General features: G+C 42.2%; 3 protein-coding genes across 6 annotated transcripts in view; 1 reads left to right on the top strand and 2 right to left on the bottom strand.

Moving 5' to 3' along the window:
* Positions 1 to 78: 78 nt before the first annotated feature.
* psmd7 (proteasome 26S subunit, non-ATPase 7) lies at positions 79 to 5261 on the bottom strand. The gene is made up of 8 exons (XM_049574918.1): positions 5129 to 5261; positions 4616 to 4707; positions 3647 to 3739; positions 3453 to 3550; positions 3254 to 3334; positions 1884 to 1975; positions 1455 to 1653; positions 79 to 701 (listed from the first exon to the last, which is right to left on the bottom strand). Exons 1-8 carry the CDS (start codon positions 5200 to 5202, stop codon positions 438 to 440), a joined length of 993 nt encoding a protein of 330 aa, XP_049430875.1. The 5' UTR covers positions 5203 to 5261; the 3' UTR covers positions 79 to 437.
* Positions 5245 to 6879, top strand: LOC125887832 (dynein light chain roadblock-type 2). The gene is made up of 4 exons (XM_049574919.1): positions 5245 to 5376; positions 5667 to 5742; positions 5845 to 6012; positions 6145 to 6879. Exons 1-4 carry the CDS (start codon positions 5245 to 5247, stop codon positions 6186 to 6188), a joined length of 420 nt encoding a protein of 139 aa, XP_049430876.1. The 3' UTR covers positions 6189 to 6879.
* Positions 6880 to 9202: 2323 nt separating this feature from the next.
* Positions 9203 to 21988, bottom strand: part of LOC125887893 (genetic suppressor element 1-like) — a 49387-nt gene continuing 36601 nt past the window's right edge. For 3 of the 4 annotated variants that reach the window (XM_049574992.1, XM_049574994.1, XM_049574995.1), the window contains exons 6-16: positions 20205 to 20363; positions 19024 to 19307; positions 16775 to 17084; positions 16075 to 16682; positions 15835 to 15947; positions 15463 to 15742; positions 13638 to 13751; positions 13168 to 13548; positions 12662 to 12961; positions 12197 to 12300; positions 9203 to 11098 (exon numbers count right to left, since the gene is read on the bottom strand). In XM_049574992.1, coding sequence (XP_049430949.1) covers positions 10961 to 11098; positions 12197 to 12300; positions 12662 to 12961; positions 13168 to 13548; positions 13638 to 13751; positions 15463 to 15742; positions 15835 to 15947; positions 16075 to 16682; positions 16775 to 17084; positions 19024 to 19307; positions 20205 to 20363 — 2791 coding nt within the window. In that variant the 3' untranslated portion in view covers positions 9203 to 10960. The remainder of the gene's footprint in view (positions 11099 to 12196; positions 12301 to 12661; positions 12962 to 13167; positions 13549 to 13637; positions 13752 to 15462; positions 15743 to 15834; positions 15948 to 16074; positions 16683 to 16774; positions 17085 to 19023; positions 19308 to 20204; positions 20364 to 21988) is intronic. The other variant, XM_049574993.1, reaches the window with a different exon arrangement.

The raw sequence follows: 21988 nt of genomic DNA, 5'->3' as shown, positions 1-21988 counted from the left end.
TGCCCTCACCTTAAGGTAATCTCAAAACATTATACGCACATGAACGATTTAACAGTGAAAACTGCAAAACAACCCATGTTTAATATGATCCCAATTTAATGAGTGATACAGAAACAAAACATTTTTTTCCATCTTACAAAAAAGCAGCCCCCAGTGCTAAACAACACCAAGAGCATGGCAACTGTGAAAACAGAATAAACATGTTCTCATAGTTCAGAACACCGAAGACGCAAACATCATCATCTCTGTACGATAATAACAGTCTTTATGAGTGCCACTTGTGACCATGAGGCCAAATCTCAAATGACACCATTCCCCATATAGAGTCCTACTTTTAGCCTGAGACCCACATACAGAGCTGTAACTGTGGGCAGAAAGTAGAGCACCATCCAGATGAAGATGGCGTGATCTGAGAAAAGACCTCAAAGGAAGGACCCTCATTTTTTCTTCTTCTCATCTTTCTTGGCACCATCTGCTTTCTCCTTCTCCTTGTCTTTGTCCTTATCGTCTTTTTTCTCTTTGTCGTCTTTCTTCTCTTTCTTGCCTTCCTCCTTCTCCTGTCCTTCCTTCTTTTCTGCGTCTCGGTTGGAGATTTTGTTGTTGATCAGGTTGTGCAGAGCCACCACAGAGCGTATGAGTGAGGCTAGGTAGACCACCAGCATCTGGTCGTTGGTCTTAAGGTAGAAAGCTTTTGTGAACTCCTGCAAAGACAGAAATATAATATTCACCAACACAAACAATGTGTCTAAAACAATGTGACATGCACAAAAACCTGGGGGGTAAATATTGAAAAATGACATTCGAGGTAAACGGATGCATGTGATGGAGCTTTAGGCAGGGATGTTTAAACTTTTTGACCAAGAAGTGTTAAAGATGACAAGGATCAAACACAGAGCTGGACTTTTATCCAGACATTATAAAAGCAGGTATTTATCCCAAGCCTAAATCGAAATAACACACCACCCACAGCTGACAAATGTATTTGCAAGCAGCTACAGTTTCTGTTTTTGAGCATGAGAGCACAAATGTGTTGGAGGTGTGTGTGTCACTAAATCTGACTCAGTTTGCCCTCCAGTGGATAAACTAAGAAACTGCAGCTCAGTTTGAGATTGTAGCTGAAGTAAAAACCAGTAGATTCTGTTTTCAGTTCAATGTTCTTTCCTTTCAGAGTCTCTTTGTTTTACTGAATTAATTCAAAATTGTGCAGTTCTTGTAACTGTGTTTTTTTTTTAAGCACGTGTGCTACTGTTTTAATATAACATAACAGTGAGTAATTGCTGCAGCTTTAATTCATTGTTTAAAAAAAGCCAGCTCTCAAAGTCACATACAATAACCAAAATTACTACATCTCTTAAAATTAGGTGAAATTACAGTTACTACAATTCAAAAGACACCAATTTCCCTACAATGGTTACTGTAAATAATGAAGTTAACGCCCATCAAACACAACATACCAGTAGATTTACGTCTGGCAGCAAGTTGAAGACATCCTGCAGCTGGTAGATGATCTGGTGGTTGATGGGAAGTTTTCCTGCTGCCACTCTCTCCAGGTAAGAGCGGATGTCCAACAGCTTCGAGTTGAGTCCCTTCAGGCCGTGAACCTGATTTGTGATCCGTTGCGACAGAGTGCCCACTGTGGTGTCCTTGATATCTCTGCAAATGGTACAATCCAATGAGAAGTGATGAATGTCTTGTTTTGTAAGGAGTTTTCATTTGTTCATCATTTTCGTCAGAAGGTCTTTGCAGCATTAGTGATTACAGTAGACAGTAGAGGCAGAGTAGTGTCATTTATACCTGTATTATAATCACAATTATTTACTCTGGTGACTAAAATGGCTATTACATGATTAACACTGTAGCAAAGTGTGTGAAATGTTTGGTACCTGAGCAGGTGCTCCACACCCACTTCCTCTGCTTCCTCAGCTCCAATCTCACTGGTGACATGTTCAAATGTCTTGGATGTTGGAGTGCCATCCTAGAAAGAGTAAGGAAAAGTCTCAGTGCATTGTTTGAAACCAACAGGATGGAACAGGATAATAATGCAGTACACACTGTCATCTTTCACTGGAAATACTTTCTAGCAACTCAGACAAGTAAGAAAAGAAACTATAGCTGTTTAAAAGGCCTCAAATTCAGTGTGGTTTCCATTTTACCTTTCAGACAGATTAACTATAAAGGTCATAAACCCTAATTTAAAAAAAAAAAAAAAATCAACAGACTTGTGTCCAGTAAACCCTACATGCATCATCACCAAACTCACGCTGATGGAAATGTATTTATGATATTACTTATGATTCAATAAATCAATTCACAACCCAAGTTTTTCTAGAGACATCTGGGGCCATATGTATAAACGATGTGTATGCACAAAAACCATGGGGACCCTTCTTTACACATACACTGGTATTTATAAAAGAAGACTGAGTGGTGAGACACTTTTTTACCTGACATAGCTGTGGGTGATATAATAAGGAGGAGATTTGAGATTACATGTTAGCTAAGAGACAGAAAGCATTGTTTTTAGGTAACTGCCAACTTCAGTGATTGACTGACATTTTACAGAAAGCTGTATAAGCTGCAAAAATAATAAAACAAAGGCACATTTATAAGTTGATCTTAAATCATTTATGAGTGATAATTCCACCATTATTTTAATTCACCTTCCTGTAAGTGATTGTTAAGTTTTATGCTGTAAAGCACTTTGTAAAATGAGTTTCCACGAGTGCTATAAATAAATCATTAATCATCCTTGTGACATTTAATAATGGTTACTGAGATTTAACCATGATGATGGTTTGCAAAAATGTAATGAAATAGTGGTAGGGATGCTACAAATACTTATAGCTGTGTATAATGATGGCTACGCTGGCACTGTTGGAGAACCTCGCTGATGCAACACAGTCAGTGAAATTGCAGTTTCTTTACCGTATTTCTCACTGACAGGTCTAATGAATTGTAGAAGGGCACAAGTATCGATATGCAAATATATGTTCAAAAGCGTCTATACTTCCATTTTTTGGTGAACTGTGGGTGTGGGAATGGGGCTCATGCCCATGGGTTTAGTGCCACAATGATAGAGATTTATAAAACTGAATCAGGCGTACGCACACATTTATAAATCTGATGAAAAGAATGCATATGCACATTTCTGTCTTTTTGCGTACATATAGTTTTGACCATGAATCTACACAGAGTTTTACGCATCTGGCCCCTGCTATTCTGTCTGCTTCGATGCAATCCATGATTCACTTACGTCGTGTATTTCCTCCACAGAGATGTATGCTTCTGTAGGTAGACCAAGATCTTTGGGCTTCACATCTATAATGACTAACACCTGGTAGGACAGAAGACAAATATATGAGCTATTTATTCAACATCAGAATATGAGTAGAACAAGGTAATGTCACAACACAATCACATTAAGCAGAGAAAAAAGTTAAGCAGTTACATACCGAGTTGGTACAGTACTGCTTGATGAGCTCATTGATGGCAATGTCATTCTTATGTAACTTTGGTCCTGTGTGGTACCATCCGACTATCCTTTCTCTGGCTGAAAACCATTGAAGACAGTTATTCACAAGTATAAAATCAAGGTAAACCTACCATGAAAAACAACTGAATAATGTAGACAAAGGCAGTGCCTTACCATTGACTTTCTTGAACATGCCATACATGTTCTCCAAGTAGTCATGATCCAAGAACCACACTGAGTCGTCCCTGTCATCCTCATCAAACGGCACTGTAAAGGAACATTGGCAGACATTAAAGAATTGATGGAATCTGTCTGTGGCAGACACTCCTTGACTTTTAAGGTTCATTTTGCTTCACAGAGTGCTGGGACAGGTGTGAGTCGAGTCTAAAACTGTGTAGTTCACTTTATAAATGAAAAAAAAGTTTAAAAATAAGGCAGTAAACACATATAAAACTGGGGTATGATTATTGGGTCTGAAATGTTTTTAAATTTCTGTACCGTTTCTCTTTTTTGTTGTTTCTGTTTTGTTTTTGTTTGTATAACTTAAACTTAGTAGTTGATTAGCTACTATGGGAATATACTTAGTAAGACTTAAGCCTACACTTTTATGGTCTATATTTTTCGCTTTTGTTTTTCCTTTCAATTCCTTGTTGTTATTGAAAAGTGTTAACAAGGGCTGAGTAAAAATTATCACTATATATACTATACTAACTACTGTCAAAGGCATATTCAAATATCTTAAAGGGGCGCTCCACTGATTTTACACATGATCAACCGACTACTCTGAAAACAGCTGTGTAATGTTTTCTGTAGCTCAGGTGAGAGCTTTTCAAGGACTGTAATTATATCTATAGTTATGTGAATTGGGTTATCTTGGCTTAGGATCGAAGAACACAAATCCATAACAAAAATCCAGCATTACAAACTGAAGTACATGAAGTTTGAATGATGTGAGAATTTGCAGACAGTTAGGGTTAATAAAAGACACTTTTGAGTTGCATTACAATAAGTCCAAAAGCCAGTCTTCTAAAAGCACGAATCATAGGGACTATAACTTGTTTATCTGCCCCTTTCTTTATTTTATTATTAAACATTATTCAATTTTACATCGTGTTCATTAAATGCTTTCATAATGTCACTCACCTGCAAAACTATTTGAGACGTCAAGAACTTTTTTCTGCCATGATCCCAGGAGGACACCAACCACTCGTTTCTGATTGCCAACTTTTCCTATCCTGTAGATTGAATGGTCAGATGGATAGAAATTGTTAGTTTACTACAGTTTTATCAAAAGTGAACGCGATGAGTCATAAACATGGACTGATGTGTTAGCTAGGTTGCTAGCTTAGGTTTAACTTAGCTAATGAAATGAATAACACGATTACGACAGCTGTGTGTACATGCTAGCGAATTCAAAATTCTACTATATTATTGACTGACTTAACAGTTTAGCAAACATTATTTTCTGACATCCCTAGGTAAAGAACAAAACTGTTTTCAATGAGCTAACTAGCTCGGTCATGTCTGCATTCATTCTAAACGGGGCTCTGACTCAGCAGGGCTAACATTAGCTTAGCTTAGCCGCAACGCTACGCTTCTGGACATTTTAACTTCGAACCTTTGTAAAAACTGAAAACAGAGATTAAATCCACTGACCTGTTAAAATGATCGACCACACTGAGCAACACCAGAGGGTGAACAACCACATTTTCCACCGCTAACTCCGGCATTTTTGCAGTAGAGATAAACAGCTCACAGCGCACCTCTACACAATGACGGCTACGCTGCACTTCCGCTTGCGTCTGACGTCTCTTCCGTTTCTCTTGGCAACGGGGAGACGCGAAGAAAACGCTGAGCGCAGTCTCGGGCAGCCGTTCACAGACAAAATGGCAGGAACTGAGCACGTAAGTTCACTGTTTTGTTTCGGAAGCGTTTTCTTAAATGTATATGCCATTATGCCTCTGAATGATAAACGTATTATTTTTTATATAAATGTAATTAAAGGAAAACACCGACATTGCATCAATTAGCTATGTTAACTTTTACAAGTAACTCACCTTACTGGCACTAACCTTGCTGCTGTTAACTGAAATTCAATCAAACATCATTAAAGTTGCTGTTTACTAAGCTCACTCTGTCAAATATTTCACAAGTGGGTGTTTTATTAAATATCCACCCGCATTTTATTCTGCAGACTGAAATTGAGGAGACACTGAAGAGGATTGAAGCCCATAAAGGTGTGATTGGAACAATTGTGGTAAATGCAGAGGGTAAGCCAAAAACTATAAATCTCCAGCACAACAGTTTTCTGTAGTACAGTAGGTTTACAGTACTGCCTGACTGAGAAGGTAGTAAAAGCTTTATCTTTTCAGGTATTCCCATCAGAACAACTTTAGATAACTCCACAACGGTTCAATATGCAGGACTTCTTCGCCAACTCACGATGAAGGCCAGGAGCACAGTGAGGGATATTGACCCTCAGAATGACCTCACCTTCCTCCGTGTGCGCTCCAAGAAACATGAGATCTTGGTGGCACCAGGTGAGTATGTAGTAGCTACTTAATGATGATCACTGAAGCAAACATTTAATATCACAGCTTTAACTCAGAGGAGGCTCTACTATTTGTATTTCATTTGTGTGCCCTGTCTTCTCTTCTGTTATGTTTCTGCAGAGAACGATTTTCTGCTGATAGTCATCCAGAACCCATGTGAATAGCTGCTGGACATTTACATGAGAGTCAGCCTTTGATTTGTCACATGGTGGTGCTCTATCCAGGCAAAAGAATTTTTCCCCCACTGTGTTGTTGCATCATGTACTGCCTAATCCCCCTTTTTTTCACTTGGAACTCAAGTATATTGCCTTAATCTTTATCTTTATGATAAATTGTTTGTTTTACCCTCCTTATTCTGATTGAAAAACCTGAATAAATGTGGATGTTTCCATACTGGTGTACAGTGTCATACAATAAGAAATAAACTATGATATATAAAGGTATACAAATGCTGAGCTATCTTTGATTAGGACTGTATATCTAGATGGTAAAAGTAAAAGATCGAAGTGACTTTAAATGAGAGATCATAACTGGCCCATGGGGGCTTCCATAACAAAGACTGCTCAGTTGTCTTACGCGGCAGTAGGGGGCGGCAGTAGCTCAGTCCATAGGGACTTGGGTTGGGAACCGGAGGGTCGAGTCCCTGTCCGGACCAAATATGGAGCGTGGACTGGTGGCTGGAGAGGTGCCAGTTCACCTCCTGGGCACTGCCGAGGTGCCCTTGAGCAAGGCACCGAACCCCCCAACCGCTCGGGGGGCCTGACCAAGGGCAGCCCTCCCACTCTGACATCTCTCCACTTTGTGTATGTATAGATCCTGTTTGTGCATGTGTGTGTCTTTCGGACCTGTGTGTAATTGACAAGCAAGAGTGAAAACATTGAATTTCCCCTCAGGGGGATTAATAAAGTAAATAAACTTCATTAACTTAAACCAAGCAATCCTTGTGACTGAACTGATCAGGAACAATGACTAAAGTGGAATCTACATCCAAGTCCAGGGAATCAGCGCATGCCTGAATGCTTTATCCAGTGTGGGGTCCCAGTGGCTCTGTACACTCAGTTATACTTTTTGACATGGTTTGAGTCCATTTGTCCCCTTAGAGACCAGACGCCCTGGAAATCAACACAAGGTTACTGTAAGTGAAAAAGTAGTAACTTCACAGTGAAAAAATACTCTTAAGTCCTGCATATAAAATATTAAAAGTACTTTAAAAAAAAGTATTGTCAGAAAAAGTGTGCTTAAATGATCAGAGTAAAAATACTCCACTGTTACAACCCTGTTGTTGATTTTGTTGGACCTTTGGGGATAGGGAAACATACCCACTTATCATTCTTACATGTGTAGCATTTGGTGAAGTCGTGTAATTCATTGCATAGCTCAACCCAACATACACCTTGGCTGCATTCCCAGAAAACATGGCGAAACGTATTCAAACATTGGTGCATTGAACATGCTGTTGTGTTACCCAGTCTCACTGCCTTCAAATACTGCAAGGTTTCATTAAATTAAATTCAAAGGGGCTTTATTGGCATTGGAAACATATGTTTACGTTGCCATTACATTGACATAAAAACAAAAAAATATAAGTACAGTAAGTAAAATTCTACCAGACATTTGTTTATGTACGCATTGATTGGCTAACTCCTCTGACCCACCCACCAAATGAGAGAAAACGTACCTCCAAGCCCATTGCACACCGTTTCAAGGAAATATGTCCTCCAGACTGTAAACTGTAGCAAAATGGTGCACACCGTTTTGAGATTGAACATGTCCCTGACTAGAGGTCTCATCAGCCAGGTCAACTGATAAAACCTGTGTGGGTGTGCAGAACCATTAAAGGAGCAGTGTGCAGGATTTAGTGCCATCTAGTGGTGATGTTGCAGAACACAGCCAATTAAATACCCCTCCCTTTCCAAGCATGTAGAGAGCCTCCAGTGGCCTTCAGGTAACAAAAAATGTGAGAGGCCCTATCCAGACCCAGTGTTTGGTTTGTCCCCGGGCTACTGTAGAAACATGGCAGTGCAACATGGTGGAAGTTGTAGAAGAGGACCCACTTCCTATGTAGATATGAAGGGCTCATTTTAAGCTAATGGAAACACGGCAATTTTCAGGGGATTTTACACTAAAGAAAACAGACTTATTGTTTTATATTTCTGCCAATATCCTACACACTGGACCTTTAAACAAATCATTCATTCATTCTAACCGCTTCATCCTCTTGAGGGTCACGGGGGGGCTGGAGCCTATCCCAGCTGACATTGGGCGAGAGGCAGGGTACACCCTGGACAGGTCGCCAGACTATCACAGGGCTGACAAACAACGATCCACGCTCACATTCACACCTATGGACAATTTAGAGTTACCAATTAACCTAATCCCCAATCTGCATGTCTTTGGACTGTGGGAGGAAGCCGGAGTGCCTGGAGAGAATCCACGCTGACACAGGGAGAACATGCAAACTCCGCACAGAAAGGCTCCCACGCTCGGGATCGAACCGGCAACCCTCTTGTTGTGAGGCGAGAGTGCTAACCACCACACCACCGTGCCGCCCTTAAACAAATCAAAAGAGGACAAAACTTAATAAACATTGCACGCTAAGGAGAACTGCTTTCTTAAATTGCCCTTGGGTAGTGAAAGTGTCAACCTTGACATTGACATTGGTATTCCATGACTGCCAACAAATCCCCCTAAATCCTTTATGGACCCTTAATTTGCAAAGTAACTATAGTTGTCAAATGAACATATTGGAGTAAGCATGTATGAACTAGCATAAAAGGGGAGAGCTCAGGTAAGGTGCAAATGCCTCAGAGTTCTACCATAAGTATAGTACTTGGGTAAATGTACTTGATTACTTTTATTAAATGTTGAATCATGTCTATCTTGATGAGCATGGTCTTTTGTAGGATGACAGTGACCCCATTCACATGACATAGGAGGTCACTGAATGGTTTGATATGTATGAAAATGATGTGGCGCATATGCTGTAGCCTTCACAGACACTTGATCTCAACCCAGTTTAAACTCACTGAAGATTTTGGAGCGATTTTGAACCAAAGAAGACAGACATGGTATATCTGCCACAGAGTGCCTCAGGAAACATGAAATGAGAGTGAAATTAAACACGTATCAGAAGTGAAAACCCAGTCTCTCCTCAGATAAATGACAATGACTGACAAAAGACATTTTACAAATATTTTAATGTAAATTTCCATCAGAATGTACAGCAATATATGTTAATAAATAATTCATCACAATTATACAGCCCAAATAATACATTACATGACAACTGATTGAAACAAATATGCAGGATTTCACAGCGAGTTTGTGGAGGAGACTGAACAGGTGACGCAGGAAGGTCAGGCGATTTTGGGAGATTGCTACTGTAGCTTGTGCTTGTAGGAACGGGCTCCTGGGATTTTAATATTCAGAGGGAAAGGGGGGCAGAAATTACGAATTTGTGACATTTGTTTTATCTGCCTGGAACAAAAATAAATCTCATCAAAAGAGAAGGTGTCATTTATTGTTATCCACAGAAGGCTAGTGTCATTCTGATGTTTATGTCATCCATAAACAATTAGACATTTGTTTCAAGTACTCTGCGAGTATCAAGTGTAAAGATATCGTTTATCAGTTTTGACAGTCCTGAAATGGAGCTGAATAATAATTTGGCTTTTTCGTTTCCTTGACAAAATCATTTGACTTTGCTTTTCAAAATAATGCCACATGAGATCACCTTCAGAGGGGCAAAAACAAATGCAATGTCGGACAATGTGTCTGAAAGTACTGTTGTTTTACTCAAGTGATGCCAATTATTAAGAACGTGTGTAGAGTGCTGCAAAAGGCCTTTTAAAAATATCACAACTTTTATTCTGTTCAAGTTTTATCAACATTTATAGGCATGTGGAGGGACACAGACTCTGGGATAAACCATCTTGAGTAATCTTCATGAGACAAAAACTGACATTTGCCATGTTGTCTTCCACTCCCAGTGCATCTTGGTCCAAACATTTTGACATCACATAACTTTTTTTTTCAAATACAACTGTCCTAACATCCTTCATTTTCTAAAACAGTTTTTATTCTGACCAGCAGCAATTCAAACAAAACATATGGCTTCCCACAAATAATGGTTAAAACAATAAAACATACAAAATTCTTCATCTATCACAAGAGACATTACCAATGGAAAATTTATTAAACCTCAAAAAACTTCATTGATATCATTTGCCATTATATAGATAATATCTTTTTAGGTGTTTCCTATCCTCTGCAGGAGCTTTACCCGCACACAAACTGCTTCATTTGCCAGATACGGTGCTAAGTAGACACTACAACATTACACCACACAGAGGACGGTCAAGTATTCACTCCAATTCCACTTCAAGTGCATCCTATCAAGTTTAAGGCCTGAGGTGTGCTTTGATTCCTTGACTCAATTTTCATTCTCTGAGTATTAACCGAGTGACCACTGCATGCTTAGTCTCTTCTCATTGCTGTCCACAGAGGCTACAGGTTTGTGCCGAGTGATGTGTCCCATTAGTGTGGATCGATATAGTTTATGCAGAAACGTACATGATATGAATTACATGGTGGAGAGTCCTTAAAGCTAACTCGGGGACTAGTGGGAGCGGTTAGCTGCGAAAGATGCTGTTTGACCTACACAGTGTTGTTACTGTCCATGGGCAGAATGAGACAGAGCAGGAATGCCCAGACTTCATGGTCACCATAGTTACCGTGGCAAACATGGCAGGTAATCAGTTGAATCTGGAACCACACAGGTAACACAACTGATTGGCCAGAGCGTGTAACAAGACAAGGATTGGCTCCTTCAAGTGCTTCAAGTGCTTCAGAGAGTGGTCTGGCTCCAGTCTGTCTTGTTCTTGTTACTGTTCCTTCGCTGTCAGAGGCGCATCCGTCGGGGAGCTGGAGTCAGAGGTCACCTCGGTGTGTGCCCGTTGACTTGCCCCCTGCCCCAGTGAATGTTCGGTAGCGTCAAACACCTCCTGAAGTGTTCAAGCTGGGCCTGCAGTCTCTCCCTCTCCTCTCTCACTTTCTGCCTCTGACTCACCAGCTCCTGACAAATGAAGGACAGACACAACTCTCATTACAGAGCTGAGACTTTCTACACCAAGCTGCATCACTTACAAACAATACGTACAAACTGAACATGGGAACACTGACATGAACAGAGGGAAGTAGAGTCTTAAAAATAAGGGCTCAAAAAGGTTTGTTCATGAAGGGCTGGGGTTCTACCCAGAACATCGGCTTCTGAGGATCCCTTTTCTAAGAAAATGTTCTTAAAGGGTTGTTTGTAAGAATAAGGGTTTCATCCAAAGAACCTTTTTTGGAAGAAAGAGTTCTTCAGTGTTTGCTGAAAGTTCGAGTGGTAATAGATCCTTACCCTCAAATGTTTACCCATGTTTTACACAGTATTCTTAACTGTAGTACCCGAAAACAATTGATTTTACTTTTGTTCTGCCAAAGTTAATATCTTTACCATAATTTTACAATGTAGAATACCACATTTTCTTTTTTTCTTTAAAAGGGGTAACCGGTAATTGGCATTTTGTATTTGGTTCTAATTTGGGAACCAAGTTTCAAAGCCCAACCCTACTGCACCCATGACATTGTAAAGGCTGTAGTAGTAGTGATTTTATTAAATCTCCAACCCATAAAAAAAACCTGGTTGGGATCCAGTGTTGGTTGTGCTGGACCACATCAGTACTAGCCTTTTAGGAGCCTCATGAAGCCTGTGGCTACTGAATGTGGTTCCTTTAGCCCCAGACTTACTTAAACCATGATTAGTGGAAGAGATATCTATTACTACTATGGGTAATGTAGTCTATTACTACTTTTTGAGCCACCTTGGGTGGGCTCTAGATGAAACCCTTGGAATATAAAACGGTTCTCAGTAGAACATCCTGGGTGGATTTGTGTTAGCATCCTTAAAAGGTAGAAAGGTTCTGTATAAAACCCCAAAAGAGAGCAAGAGGTAGTCACAGATAGTTCTAGGTATAACCCTTTATGTTGGGTTTTGGGTAGACCCCTCTGAAAGGCTTCTAGGGCTCTCCTGTTGGGATAAGCCAAAGAACCCTACATGGGTCTAATTAGAAACTTTACTTCTAAGAGAGTTTACACAAATCTATGTGCAGACATGGTCTCAGGAACTTACCCCCATTGTGAGAGAGAGCTGCTCCGCAGTTCTGGTCAGATTGTAGTTCTGTGCTTCGAGTCTTTTACACTGACCGTGAAGGACCTGCCTCTCTATACTCCATTCTGCACAGAGAGAAACACACAGAAACCACAAATGAGAGGAAATTACATCATCCTAATATCTCCTTTAAACAAACAATCTGAGAGTGTAGTGTAGTCAGTACAGTTTGGGGCCCCCTGATGAATGCTTAATTTTTCTTTGTTTGCATCACAATTTCTACATTTTTCACCACTGCTCTTAGAGCAATAATACAAGGCTTGTATTGTTGCTTAACTTCTATTAATGCTGAAAAATAATCATTGATTTGCGTCTTTTTTCTAAGGTTACAGCACTTCAACAATAAATGAAGCACGTCAGTGTTTGCTGAGTGCACATAATCGAGCAAAAACATCTATAAAATCCCTGAAATATTCACTGACTCACCATCAACATACTCCTGATAGGCATCAAAAATAGCTTCAATGCCCTGCCACTTCCTTGGAGCTTCTTCTGTCTCCTCCTCCTCATCTTCCTCCTCCTGACCAGACTCTTCCTCGTCCTCATCGGACAGGTTTTCCCGTGGCCCTGGAGCGTCCCTGCTGGCTACAGGGGAATGGAAGTGATGGCCGTTGATGTGTACATGCTGAGGGGCATGATTAAGAGTTGAAATTTTCAGTTGAGGGTTGTTGTGAGGCAATGAGCGGTCGGCCTTCGTGCCGGCCTCAGGGACACAATTTGAGACTCCTTAAAAGAAAAGAGTGAGACAAAAAGGGCTGTCAGTCTTTGCAGCTATTTTTAGTACCTCATCAGGAGCCAATATGGTTACTAGCACTGTACATTTTAAATGCTAGGATATTACATATATACACCACTAGGTGGCAGAACATTGTCATTTTAAAAGTCACAATTAAAGCCTAATGGTTGTGCACCCATGGGAGTGAGTGGCTCACCTTTGTTCTGCAGTGTGTTGTGTGTGGACTGCAGCACGGCCTGGTGGAAGTGCTGAGCAAAGGCCTCAGGTGTAAACCTTTCCCAGGGCCGGTTCCGCCCGTTCTGCACAGGATTGGGCTCCTTTTTCTGAGGAGAAGCAACCACGCCGTTCTGGAGGCCCTGGAGCTTCCTGTTTGGCTGAGCCTCCATATATTCAGCCTTTTCATGATGGGGAGCAAAGGATGGAGGGATGCGGGCCATGTGGGTGTCCTTTGAGGGTTTGAATGTTTCATTATGGGGAAGATTTTTGGGTTTGTGTGAGTAGGGAGGGGAGGGGCTGGGAGAGTCTGGGTACAGATGTCCATTTGATTGACTCGGCAGAGGGGCTGATGAAGAGTCACCTGAAAACAAATTTGTACAGCTCCTTAGAAGAAGTTTTTATCACTTTAACATGCATATAAATGTATGCGTGTATTTGTGTGTGTCTCACCAGCTGAGGGAGCAGGAGGACTGCTACAGGGAGGTAAAGGATTATATCTGAGTGTGTCTAATGTCACAGTCTTCCTTTGAATGGCCTTCAGCAGCTCCTCTGTCCTCTCCTTATCTACAGAGAAAAAGACAGAATGAGAACACCTGTCATTCATATTTGAAAATAGGGCTTAAAATATTGACTGGCACAAGGAACTGACGGAAAAGGGTCAACGAATGGGTAACTTGAGGTCATGACCATCACAGAGTATGGCCACACACATTTAAGAAAGGTTAATCCTTTTCAGGTCCTGTTTTTTACCAGCTTTTGCCTAAAAATAGTTTGTCTGTTTTTCTCCAGAGGAGCCAATCGGTTTATAAGATTTTCACCCAGATATTACGTCTGTATCCAAAAGCTGGTAACCATAGTTTATAGTAAACTAGGTCCTCCTGCGCTGCTGACAGATTAGAAAAACGCTTCCGGTCACAGGAAATTAAGAGAAACATTGAGAGAGAGTGCAAATGAGCTGCTGATTATGCACCAGCCTCCCTCTGAGCAAGTAATGAACAATAAACATTTAAACATCAGAGAGTTCGCCCTGCAAACCATATTATAAAATCCAGTTTTCACTTTGATTTTTCTATTATGATTTTTTAAAATCAGATTTTCACGTTTTTTTGTTTGTTTTTTTGTTTGCCACTATGTTGCCTCACTGTTCTGTATATAAGGTATGATCAAGGGAAGGGGGGAAAGAGTGGTCTTGCCTTTAAGCCACCACAGGAGGTAGTAACAGCGCAGAAACAGTTTCTGTATAAACAAGACAGCCTGCAAGATGGCATCATGGGTGGTACAGGTGTGACATTTTGACAACGTGTTAAGCGTGTGAGTAGTTGTTAGCAGTTAGCAGCTAACTCAAAGAAGAAAAACAGCATCCGTCACTTGGGAAAACAATGAGATTAGGGAGCTCCTTACCCTCTGAGCAGAGGAGATGAGATCCATATAACAGGGGTGGTAAATGATTGTTATTGACACATTAATGCTATTGTTATTGTTTAGAAAGTGCTACAGACGCATGTCATGCTTGTCATGTCTCTTTTGAATTCGCAAAAACGCGATGCAGTGTACAATCACACACTGGTGCAGAATGATGCTACCGTTGTTTGATTCTGTGTAAAAATGCAATGGAAGTTTACAGAAGGGACTTTGTAGCGGCCCTCTAGTGCAATCCTTACTGTTAACCCGGGGGAGAAACTGGAGGGTAGGCGCTACGCTTGTACAACAACATCCCCTATGAGCAAAGTGCAGAGCAGTGGTAATAAGCAAGCCAGCAGGAAACACTCACAAGGACTCACATGCGTGGCCATACCACCTACCACAACATCAGAGAGAAGCTCAGATTACAACATGCACAAAGGGAATGGACCTTCACTCTCTGCTCAGGACACTGTTACTTCATTTTGTCTTTACATAGTAAATAGTGGTTTGCTGCTGTATTGATGCTCTGAATGTCACATACAGAACCTTTAAAAAATAAGTAATGGAAAGTAGACTACATTTTTACATTAACAATACAGTAGTTTAATAGGCTTTTAAAGAAATTCATACATTTTTGACAGATACTATATATAAACAGGCTGTGAATTCAAATCTACTCTTGCTAGAGAAAGTAAACCTCCTCTCGAGATGCCTCCTAACTTTATTTTCTTCTCACCCCTCCTACAGCTGCGGTAAAAAGCAAAACTGAGAGAAACCGAGGGTTGTTTTTTTCCACGGGGAATCACCAGAACAACTGTGAGGAGAGCGGAGTAGCACGTAGGATGTGTGTGGATACTGAACAGGCTGTTACCTCTCCTCTGCTGTGGGCTGACATGGGACAGGTTGAACATAAGGAGGAAGTCTTTTTTCTCGTCCAGTTCGGGGGTGCTGTCCATCTGCTCGGCAGAGTACGGGGTAGTTAAGGGAGCTGTAGGTGTTGAAGGTGATGAGGCCTTCCTCTTGCCCCGCACGGCCGGCGGAGAGAGGCTGCGCTCTCTCATCATCCTCCTCCTCTTCCTCCTCTTTCGCGCCAGAAGCTCATCGCGGTGGGCCAGCGTGGTCAGACCACACACACGCAGAAAATCCACCTTCTTTGGAGAGAGACATTTGGGCAGGTTAATATCACTCGTACAAACGTTTTCAAAGCTTGCGTGTATATATGAAGTCTGTCATGTTTATGCACCTCGGATGATGTGTCCAGTTTGAGTGGGGGCTGTTCTGTCACTCTCCTCAGATGGGCTTTCACCTCCTCCTCGTCACTCTCATCATATGACTCGTCCAGGTCATAGTAATAACCTGGTGGGAGGAGTGAAACAGAGATCTTTAATCATAAACACATTGCAGCAGTATGTGGTCATCTCTTCTGCCTACCACATCCCCTCCTGCTCATGTATCCCCCCTCCTGCCACCTCATCCTGCTCACCTCCTTCTCTGGCCTCCGTCCTCCTCTTCTCCTCCAGGTCCAGTTTGCTGAGCAGCCGGCGGTGCTGCTGGAGCACCTCGTCATACACCAGCATGCTGTCAGGCGGCTGACTCTGTCGCTCCCTCACTGGAGACAGAGAAGCTGCCTGACACCGTCCCAGCAGATCAGCGCAGGCACCGGGAATAGACGGAGGCGCACAGGATTTCTGGTGGAGGTTACTGATGTGATGCCGGTGATAGAGGCTCTGGATGGCTCTGTCCTGCTCTGCTTTGTTCCAGGAACCTGCTTCTTGTAAACTAGCTGCCCTCAGTGAGGTATACCTCTCTGTGCCCTCCGCCCTCCTCCTGCCTCCTTCTTCCAGCTTCTCCCCCCAGCTCAGGGGAGGTCTCTCGGCTCTGGTCAGTCCTGGTGGTGGCCGACTTGGCGGCGTAGGAGGGTTGAGTTTTCTACGGGAGTCTGCAGGGGTGTCGACAAGGGAGGCTGGATTCCAGAGTGTGGTTGGAGGGGCAGGAGGATGATGGGGACCTTTAGGGGAGATAAGAGGAGGTGGAGCGCTGAGGCAAGGGGGTGCATCTTTGCTGCCCGGGTTGTGATGGACTGAATTGGTTCTGTTGAGGAGAAGCAAAAGCAAATTAAAATTCCATTTAGATTCAAAGTCTCCCCACACTAAATCGTTTTCTAAATCTTTAGGCATGTGCACCTGTGACTGTCTCTCCTCAGCTCCACCCCTTTCCCAGGTGACCTGAGGCCCATCTCCAGTGCACCCTCCCTCTCCTGGCCTTGCCCCCGTTGCCGTGTTAACCACACCGCCTCACTTGCCCTCTGAGTCATCATGGCAGCTGCCAGAGCTCCATGGAGTCCCCCAGAAGCAGCGTGATGCTTCCCCAAGTGAGAAGGCACCAAGCTGGGCACAGGATGTGGGATAGAGCCCCTGGGGGAGTGAAGGCCAGGCTGCAGGGACAGAGGTTTGGGTGCTGGGAAAACCGGGTGCTCTGAGTCCTTGGTTTTATCTGGAAAAACAGTTTTGAACGCATGAGTTAGTTCCTAGACAGGTAGCACAATTCATGTGTGTAGACATTTGGATGAGATTTATTCAGACATCACTCAGCGTCTTATACTGCAGTTCTGATGAGGGTGACAAAATGATGGATCACCAATAATATTTTAAGTATGAGTTCAAGAAGAAATGTGCATGCAGCGTTGTGATTTCTTTAAATTTCAATGCATACACTTGGTAAGTTTATTTGTGATACATAAGGAAATCCAACAGATTGGACGGTGCCATATTTCAGGTGGATTCGAACCAACAGTCTTTGCACATGGGGTGCCTGCTCTCCCAGGTGAGCTACGGGTGCCCCTGAATATTCTCTTAAAGGTGGCACTATGATCGAGTACATATTATCATTCATCTGACACAGTTCATCTTACAAAGTGCAACATCATGTGACAAGTTTAAATATGGCCCTGAGCCATATCAAGTGCATTTACTGTTTCTGCATGACTGACTACTGTGCTATGAACAACTGTCTTTATCTGTTAACTATAGTGTGAAAGTCAATCTGGGACAAGGAAGGCACCCAAAGGAACACTTAAGGCACATTATTCATTACTCAAGACTGATACGTAGTATACTCCACACACTGACCCACTATGATAAAGGTCACGGGGTCATTTCAAGCACAAGTGTTCAACATTTAGCACACATTCAGCAAGTCTCACAATAGTCTGCCTTGGTTTAGATTATGAGATACTATCTTGTGTGCAGAGATGACATTTCAGCCTGAGGGTGACACCAGCTCCGGAGAGCAGATTTGCCCAGAAGATTGTAATTTTTCTTGTGTACAAATGGAAATTCTGCCTCGATGGCTGTGCTAGAGGAGAAGTCAGGGCATCACCATAATCGTAAGTAATCGCCCTTTGGGGGACATAAATATTCATACCAGATTCTAACCAACATCAGCATCCTGAGGCCTCACAGCAGCAGGACAAAAAAGGTTATGATTTATATCTGTTAAAAAAAGTTAACTACTGAAGAGTTTCTCCCCTCCTCTTTGATTTCCAGTGGGTAAAATATTAAAGGAGCAGTGTGCAGGATTTAATGGCATCTAGCGGGGAGGTTTGCGACCAGGTGAAATTTCTCCTGCACCAGGTGCAAACTCCAGGTTAGAATTCCTTCAGTGTTCATTGTTTAGGAGGTTTTTACCTGGAGCTGAATTTTTCGCATAGCTCTCTCCCTCTCCAAAACAAATGGATCAGGTGATTACAACTGGTATGAACACTGAATAAAGCAGTTTCATTTTACAAATCAGTGTTTCTCAGACGGGCCTAGCACTTGATAACTTAAGATCCAGACAATTAAAAAGTTTTTACCAGGAGCCGAATTATCCGCAGAGGTCACTTCCTCTACAGAACAAACTGATCCGGTGATTTAAACCAGTAAAAACACTGAATAAAGTAGTTTCATTTAAAAAATCTGTGTTTTTCCGATGATGTTTGGCCCATGATGGAGGGGCTACTAACTACAGTGGCCAACATGAAAACATGAATGTTCCTATCTGGAGCCAGCATTTGGTTTGTCTCTTCTGGGCTGCTGTAGAAACACAGCGGGGCATTGTGGCGATCTCTGTAGACGAGGACCTGCTACAGAGATCAATTCGTATTTTCAGGTGACGAAACACTTAGGAAAAACATACTTATCCTAATGTATGCCATTTCTGCTAATATATCCCTATAAATCCTACACACTGGACCTTTAACTCAGTCATCTGTACTCAGCAAACCTTATTTGGGTAACTTAGACCAGAAGTTTAACTTTGTTTCCTCCTTCATGTTGGATTTTAACACAGAATATTATTACAAGTTTCTTCAGCTCTAGGTCTCTGATTGTGCATGTGCGACACACATGCATGAGTGCACGCGTGTGGTTTGTGTGTGTTCGTGTGTAGGTACCCAGTCTGTTCGGGGTCAGCCTCTCCCCTGGCCTGGCCCTGTCCTCCGGTGGTGCCCTCCGAGCCTGCAGCTCAGCCAGGTAGTGGCTCTCGGCCGCTCTGACCATCTGCTGCTGTCTCTCCCTCTGCCTCTCCTTCTGTCTGTCCAGCTCTCTCTCCCGCTCCTCCTCTCTCTCTCTCTCCCTCTCCCGCTCGCGCTCCAGCCCTGCCTCGCGCTCCCTTTCTTTCTCTCGTTCACGCTCTTGCTCTCTCTCTCGCTGGCGGAGCTCATTCTCCATCTGTAGCCTGTGGGGGAGGTTGACAAGTATGCACACACACACACACACACACACACACACACACACACACATACACAGGGGGAGAAGGTGAGAGATGCAACACCCAACATGAGGCAGATATTAACCACACACTGGTGAACCTCGCACAAACATTTCAAACATACACACACTCGCAGAAACACATGCAAATTTGCGCACACACACACACACACACACACACACACACACACACACACACACTCACTCTCTCTCCACTTACCATGAGGAAAATAATCCATACACAGCATGACTGAGCAAGAGCAGATGAACACTTAATAGGTATCCACAGGAAAAGGACACACTCGCACACACATAGACATGCGCGCGCGCACACACACAGACACACACACACACACACACACACACACAACAGAACACATTCAGCAGCAATCAATAGCACACAAACAAACCTACAGGATACGCAAGAGCCATTACAGAACCAGACGATAAATACCATCCATTTCAAACACAAACATTTCCCCCGTGCATTATGCCACAGGGAAACAATGTGTATTGTGAAACTGAGAAAGCAGCTCAAAGTGCTGAAAGAAAATGGAGAGAAAGAAAGAGAGACCTCCTTATGTGTGAGATTTAATGTGTGCACTTGCTCTGCATATGCATGTGTATGGGTGTGTAGTGTGTGTGTGAAGGGCAGTGTGTGTGATGAGTGTATAGGAGGAGCACTGTGGGGTGTGTGCTAAAAATATCACACACTCAGCAACCTGTGCCTACCCTGCAGAGAGAGATTACACAGCCCTGCAGACAGAGGAGGGGGAGAGAGAGAGGAAGAGAGGAAGAGAGAGAGGGACAGGGAGTGTGTGCGTGCGCATGCATATGTGTGCGTGTGTGTGTGTGCGTGTGTTACCTTTCAGCCAGTGCTGCTGTGTGGTTCAGTTCTCCGGGGTAGCGGCCTCCAGGCAGGTGCAAGTGGAGGGCAGAGGGGTGAAGAGGTGGGAAGGCGCCCCCTGCAGGCACAGAGTAGAACTGCGACCGCAGAGCAGAAAGACACAGGGACTCCTCCATCCTGCGACAGACAGATGGACCAGGGGTAAACCAGTCACAGGCCAAGTGTGAAAAAGGTGGAAAATATCTGATATGTAAAGGTAACATTGCAGCAATGAAGATGAGAGGATGATGTGTGTATGAAGGTATTGTGGCAGGTATTATAGGGTACATAAAAGTACACAAATGCAGGTTAGACAGTGAAATTGAGTGTTTACAGGAGCACTTCTGGTTCTTAGCAGCATGGATCATTTTTCATTGTCCAGCACTGCAGTCTAACATAAAGTAGAGATGACAAAATAACTTGGACATAACTTTTCATGGATGCTTTTGATAAAACTTTGAACTGTTTTAAACTCTCTTTAATTTTGAGCAGCCCATACAGTGAGTACAGAGGGAACTTCAATACAAGCATAAAAAAGAAAGCATTTTGATTGTACTGTCTTATGCTTTCCCACAGGTTTACTCCGAACTTGGACACTGGCGTTAGTTTTTATGCACCAAACATATGGAATTATCTACAATGCAGTGTCAAGATCAATATTTTCATAACCTCAAGGCAATTCAAGATGATGTTCTCAAAGCACCTTACCTTAGTATGCAATTTGTATGTTTGTTTTGTTCTCTTTTGATTTGTTTAAAGGTCCTATATATTGGTGGATATAAAATATAATATAATAAGTGTGTTTCCTTTAGTGTATAATCACCTGAAAATAAGAATTGCCATGTTTTCGTTACCTTATAATGAGCTGTTTATATCTACATAGGTAGCAGGTCCTCGTCTATGGAGATCACCATTTTTCATCACCATGTTTCTACAGTAGCCCGAAACAGACAAACCAAACACGAGCTCTAGAAAGGGCTGCTTTTTTGAGTTTTTTTGAGTTAGAGAGGAAGAGACCTCTGCGGATAATTTGGCTTATGTTAAAAACCTCCTTAACATATGTATCAGAAATGAAGTGATTACACATTAAGTTATCAGAGGAAAAAGGTGAGCACATATAAGCATGAGGTGGGCAAGTGGGACATCTGAGACATGCCCAACAGCGTAGGAGAAACACTGATTTGTAACATGAAACTGCTCTATTCAGTGTTTTTATTGATTTTATTCATTTTATTGGATATTTATTTGGATATTTATTTATTTTAGAGATAAATAGCGATCTCTGGATAATTCCGCTCCTGTTGAAAACCTCAACAATGAACACTGAAGAAATTATAACTGGGAGAAGTTTCAGCCGATTGCAATCTGCAGTGTTCACCACTAGATGTCACTAAATTCCCCTAAATATTACACACTGGACCTTTAACTTGAAACCACTGCAAATGAGAGAAAACTCAATGACTTTCAAGATTTGAATTAATTAATTAATGAGAAGTTTAATTAACTGCAGATCCATTTTAAACAAGCACCTTCAGTTGTATTCTTGTTGTTTCCTGACCTTGCTGCTTACTGTATATGGTAATGGATTTAATATGTACGCTGACTAAACAATCTCTTGAAAATTCAATGCACTCTATTAAAAAGTGAAATGGGAAGGGAACACAGGGACGGCGGTGGAGTCTGCCTACAAGGTAAAGGTATGGTGGTGTTTTAGTCATGTGAAAAGATGGTGTGCTTATCACTGGCAGTATTATTTTGGTAAA

The sequence above is a fragment of the Epinephelus fuscoguttatus genome, linkage group LG4, assembly GCF_011397635.1.
Source record: "Epinephelus fuscoguttatus linkage group LG4, E.fuscoguttatus.final_Chr_v1".
In the NCBI taxonomy this organism is placed as follows: Eukaryota; Metazoa; Chordata; class Actinopteri; order Perciformes; family Serranidae; genus Epinephelus; species Epinephelus fuscoguttatus.
Note: the sequence above shows the minus strand (reverse complement) of the source record. Positions and strands in the feature narration are given on the sequence as shown.

What these genes read in the sequence shown, in the direction of transcription:
- psmd7 (XM_049574918.1), bottom strand. Translation starts at nt 5,202, where the DNA reads ATGCCGGAGTTAGCGGTGGAAAATGTGGTTGTTCACCCTCTGGTGTTG. An exon ending in CTGTGGAGGAAATACACGAC is followed by an intron (nt 1,976 to 3,253) that starts GTAAGTGAATCA and finishes TACTCTTTCTAG; the next exon opens with GATGGCACTCCAACATCCAA. An exon ending in GGTGTGGAGCACCTGCTCAG is followed by an intron (nt 1,654 to 1,883) that starts GTACCAAACATT and finishes TACCATTTGCAG; the next exon opens with AGATATCAAGGACACCACAG.
- LOC125887832 (XM_049574919.1), top strand. Translation starts at nt 5,245, where the DNA reads ATGACGGCTACGCTGCACTTCCGCTTGCGTCTGACGTCTCTTCCGTTT. An exon ending in AAATGGCAGGAACTGAGCAC is followed by an intron (nt 5,377 to 5,666) that starts GTAAGTTCACTG and finishes TTTATTCTGCAG; the next exon opens with ACTGAAATTGAGGAGACACT. An exon ending in AATTGTGGTAAATGCAGAGG is followed by an intron (nt 5,743 to 5,844) that starts GTAAGCCAAAAA and finishes TTATCTTTTCAG; the next exon opens with GTATTCCCATCAGAACAACT.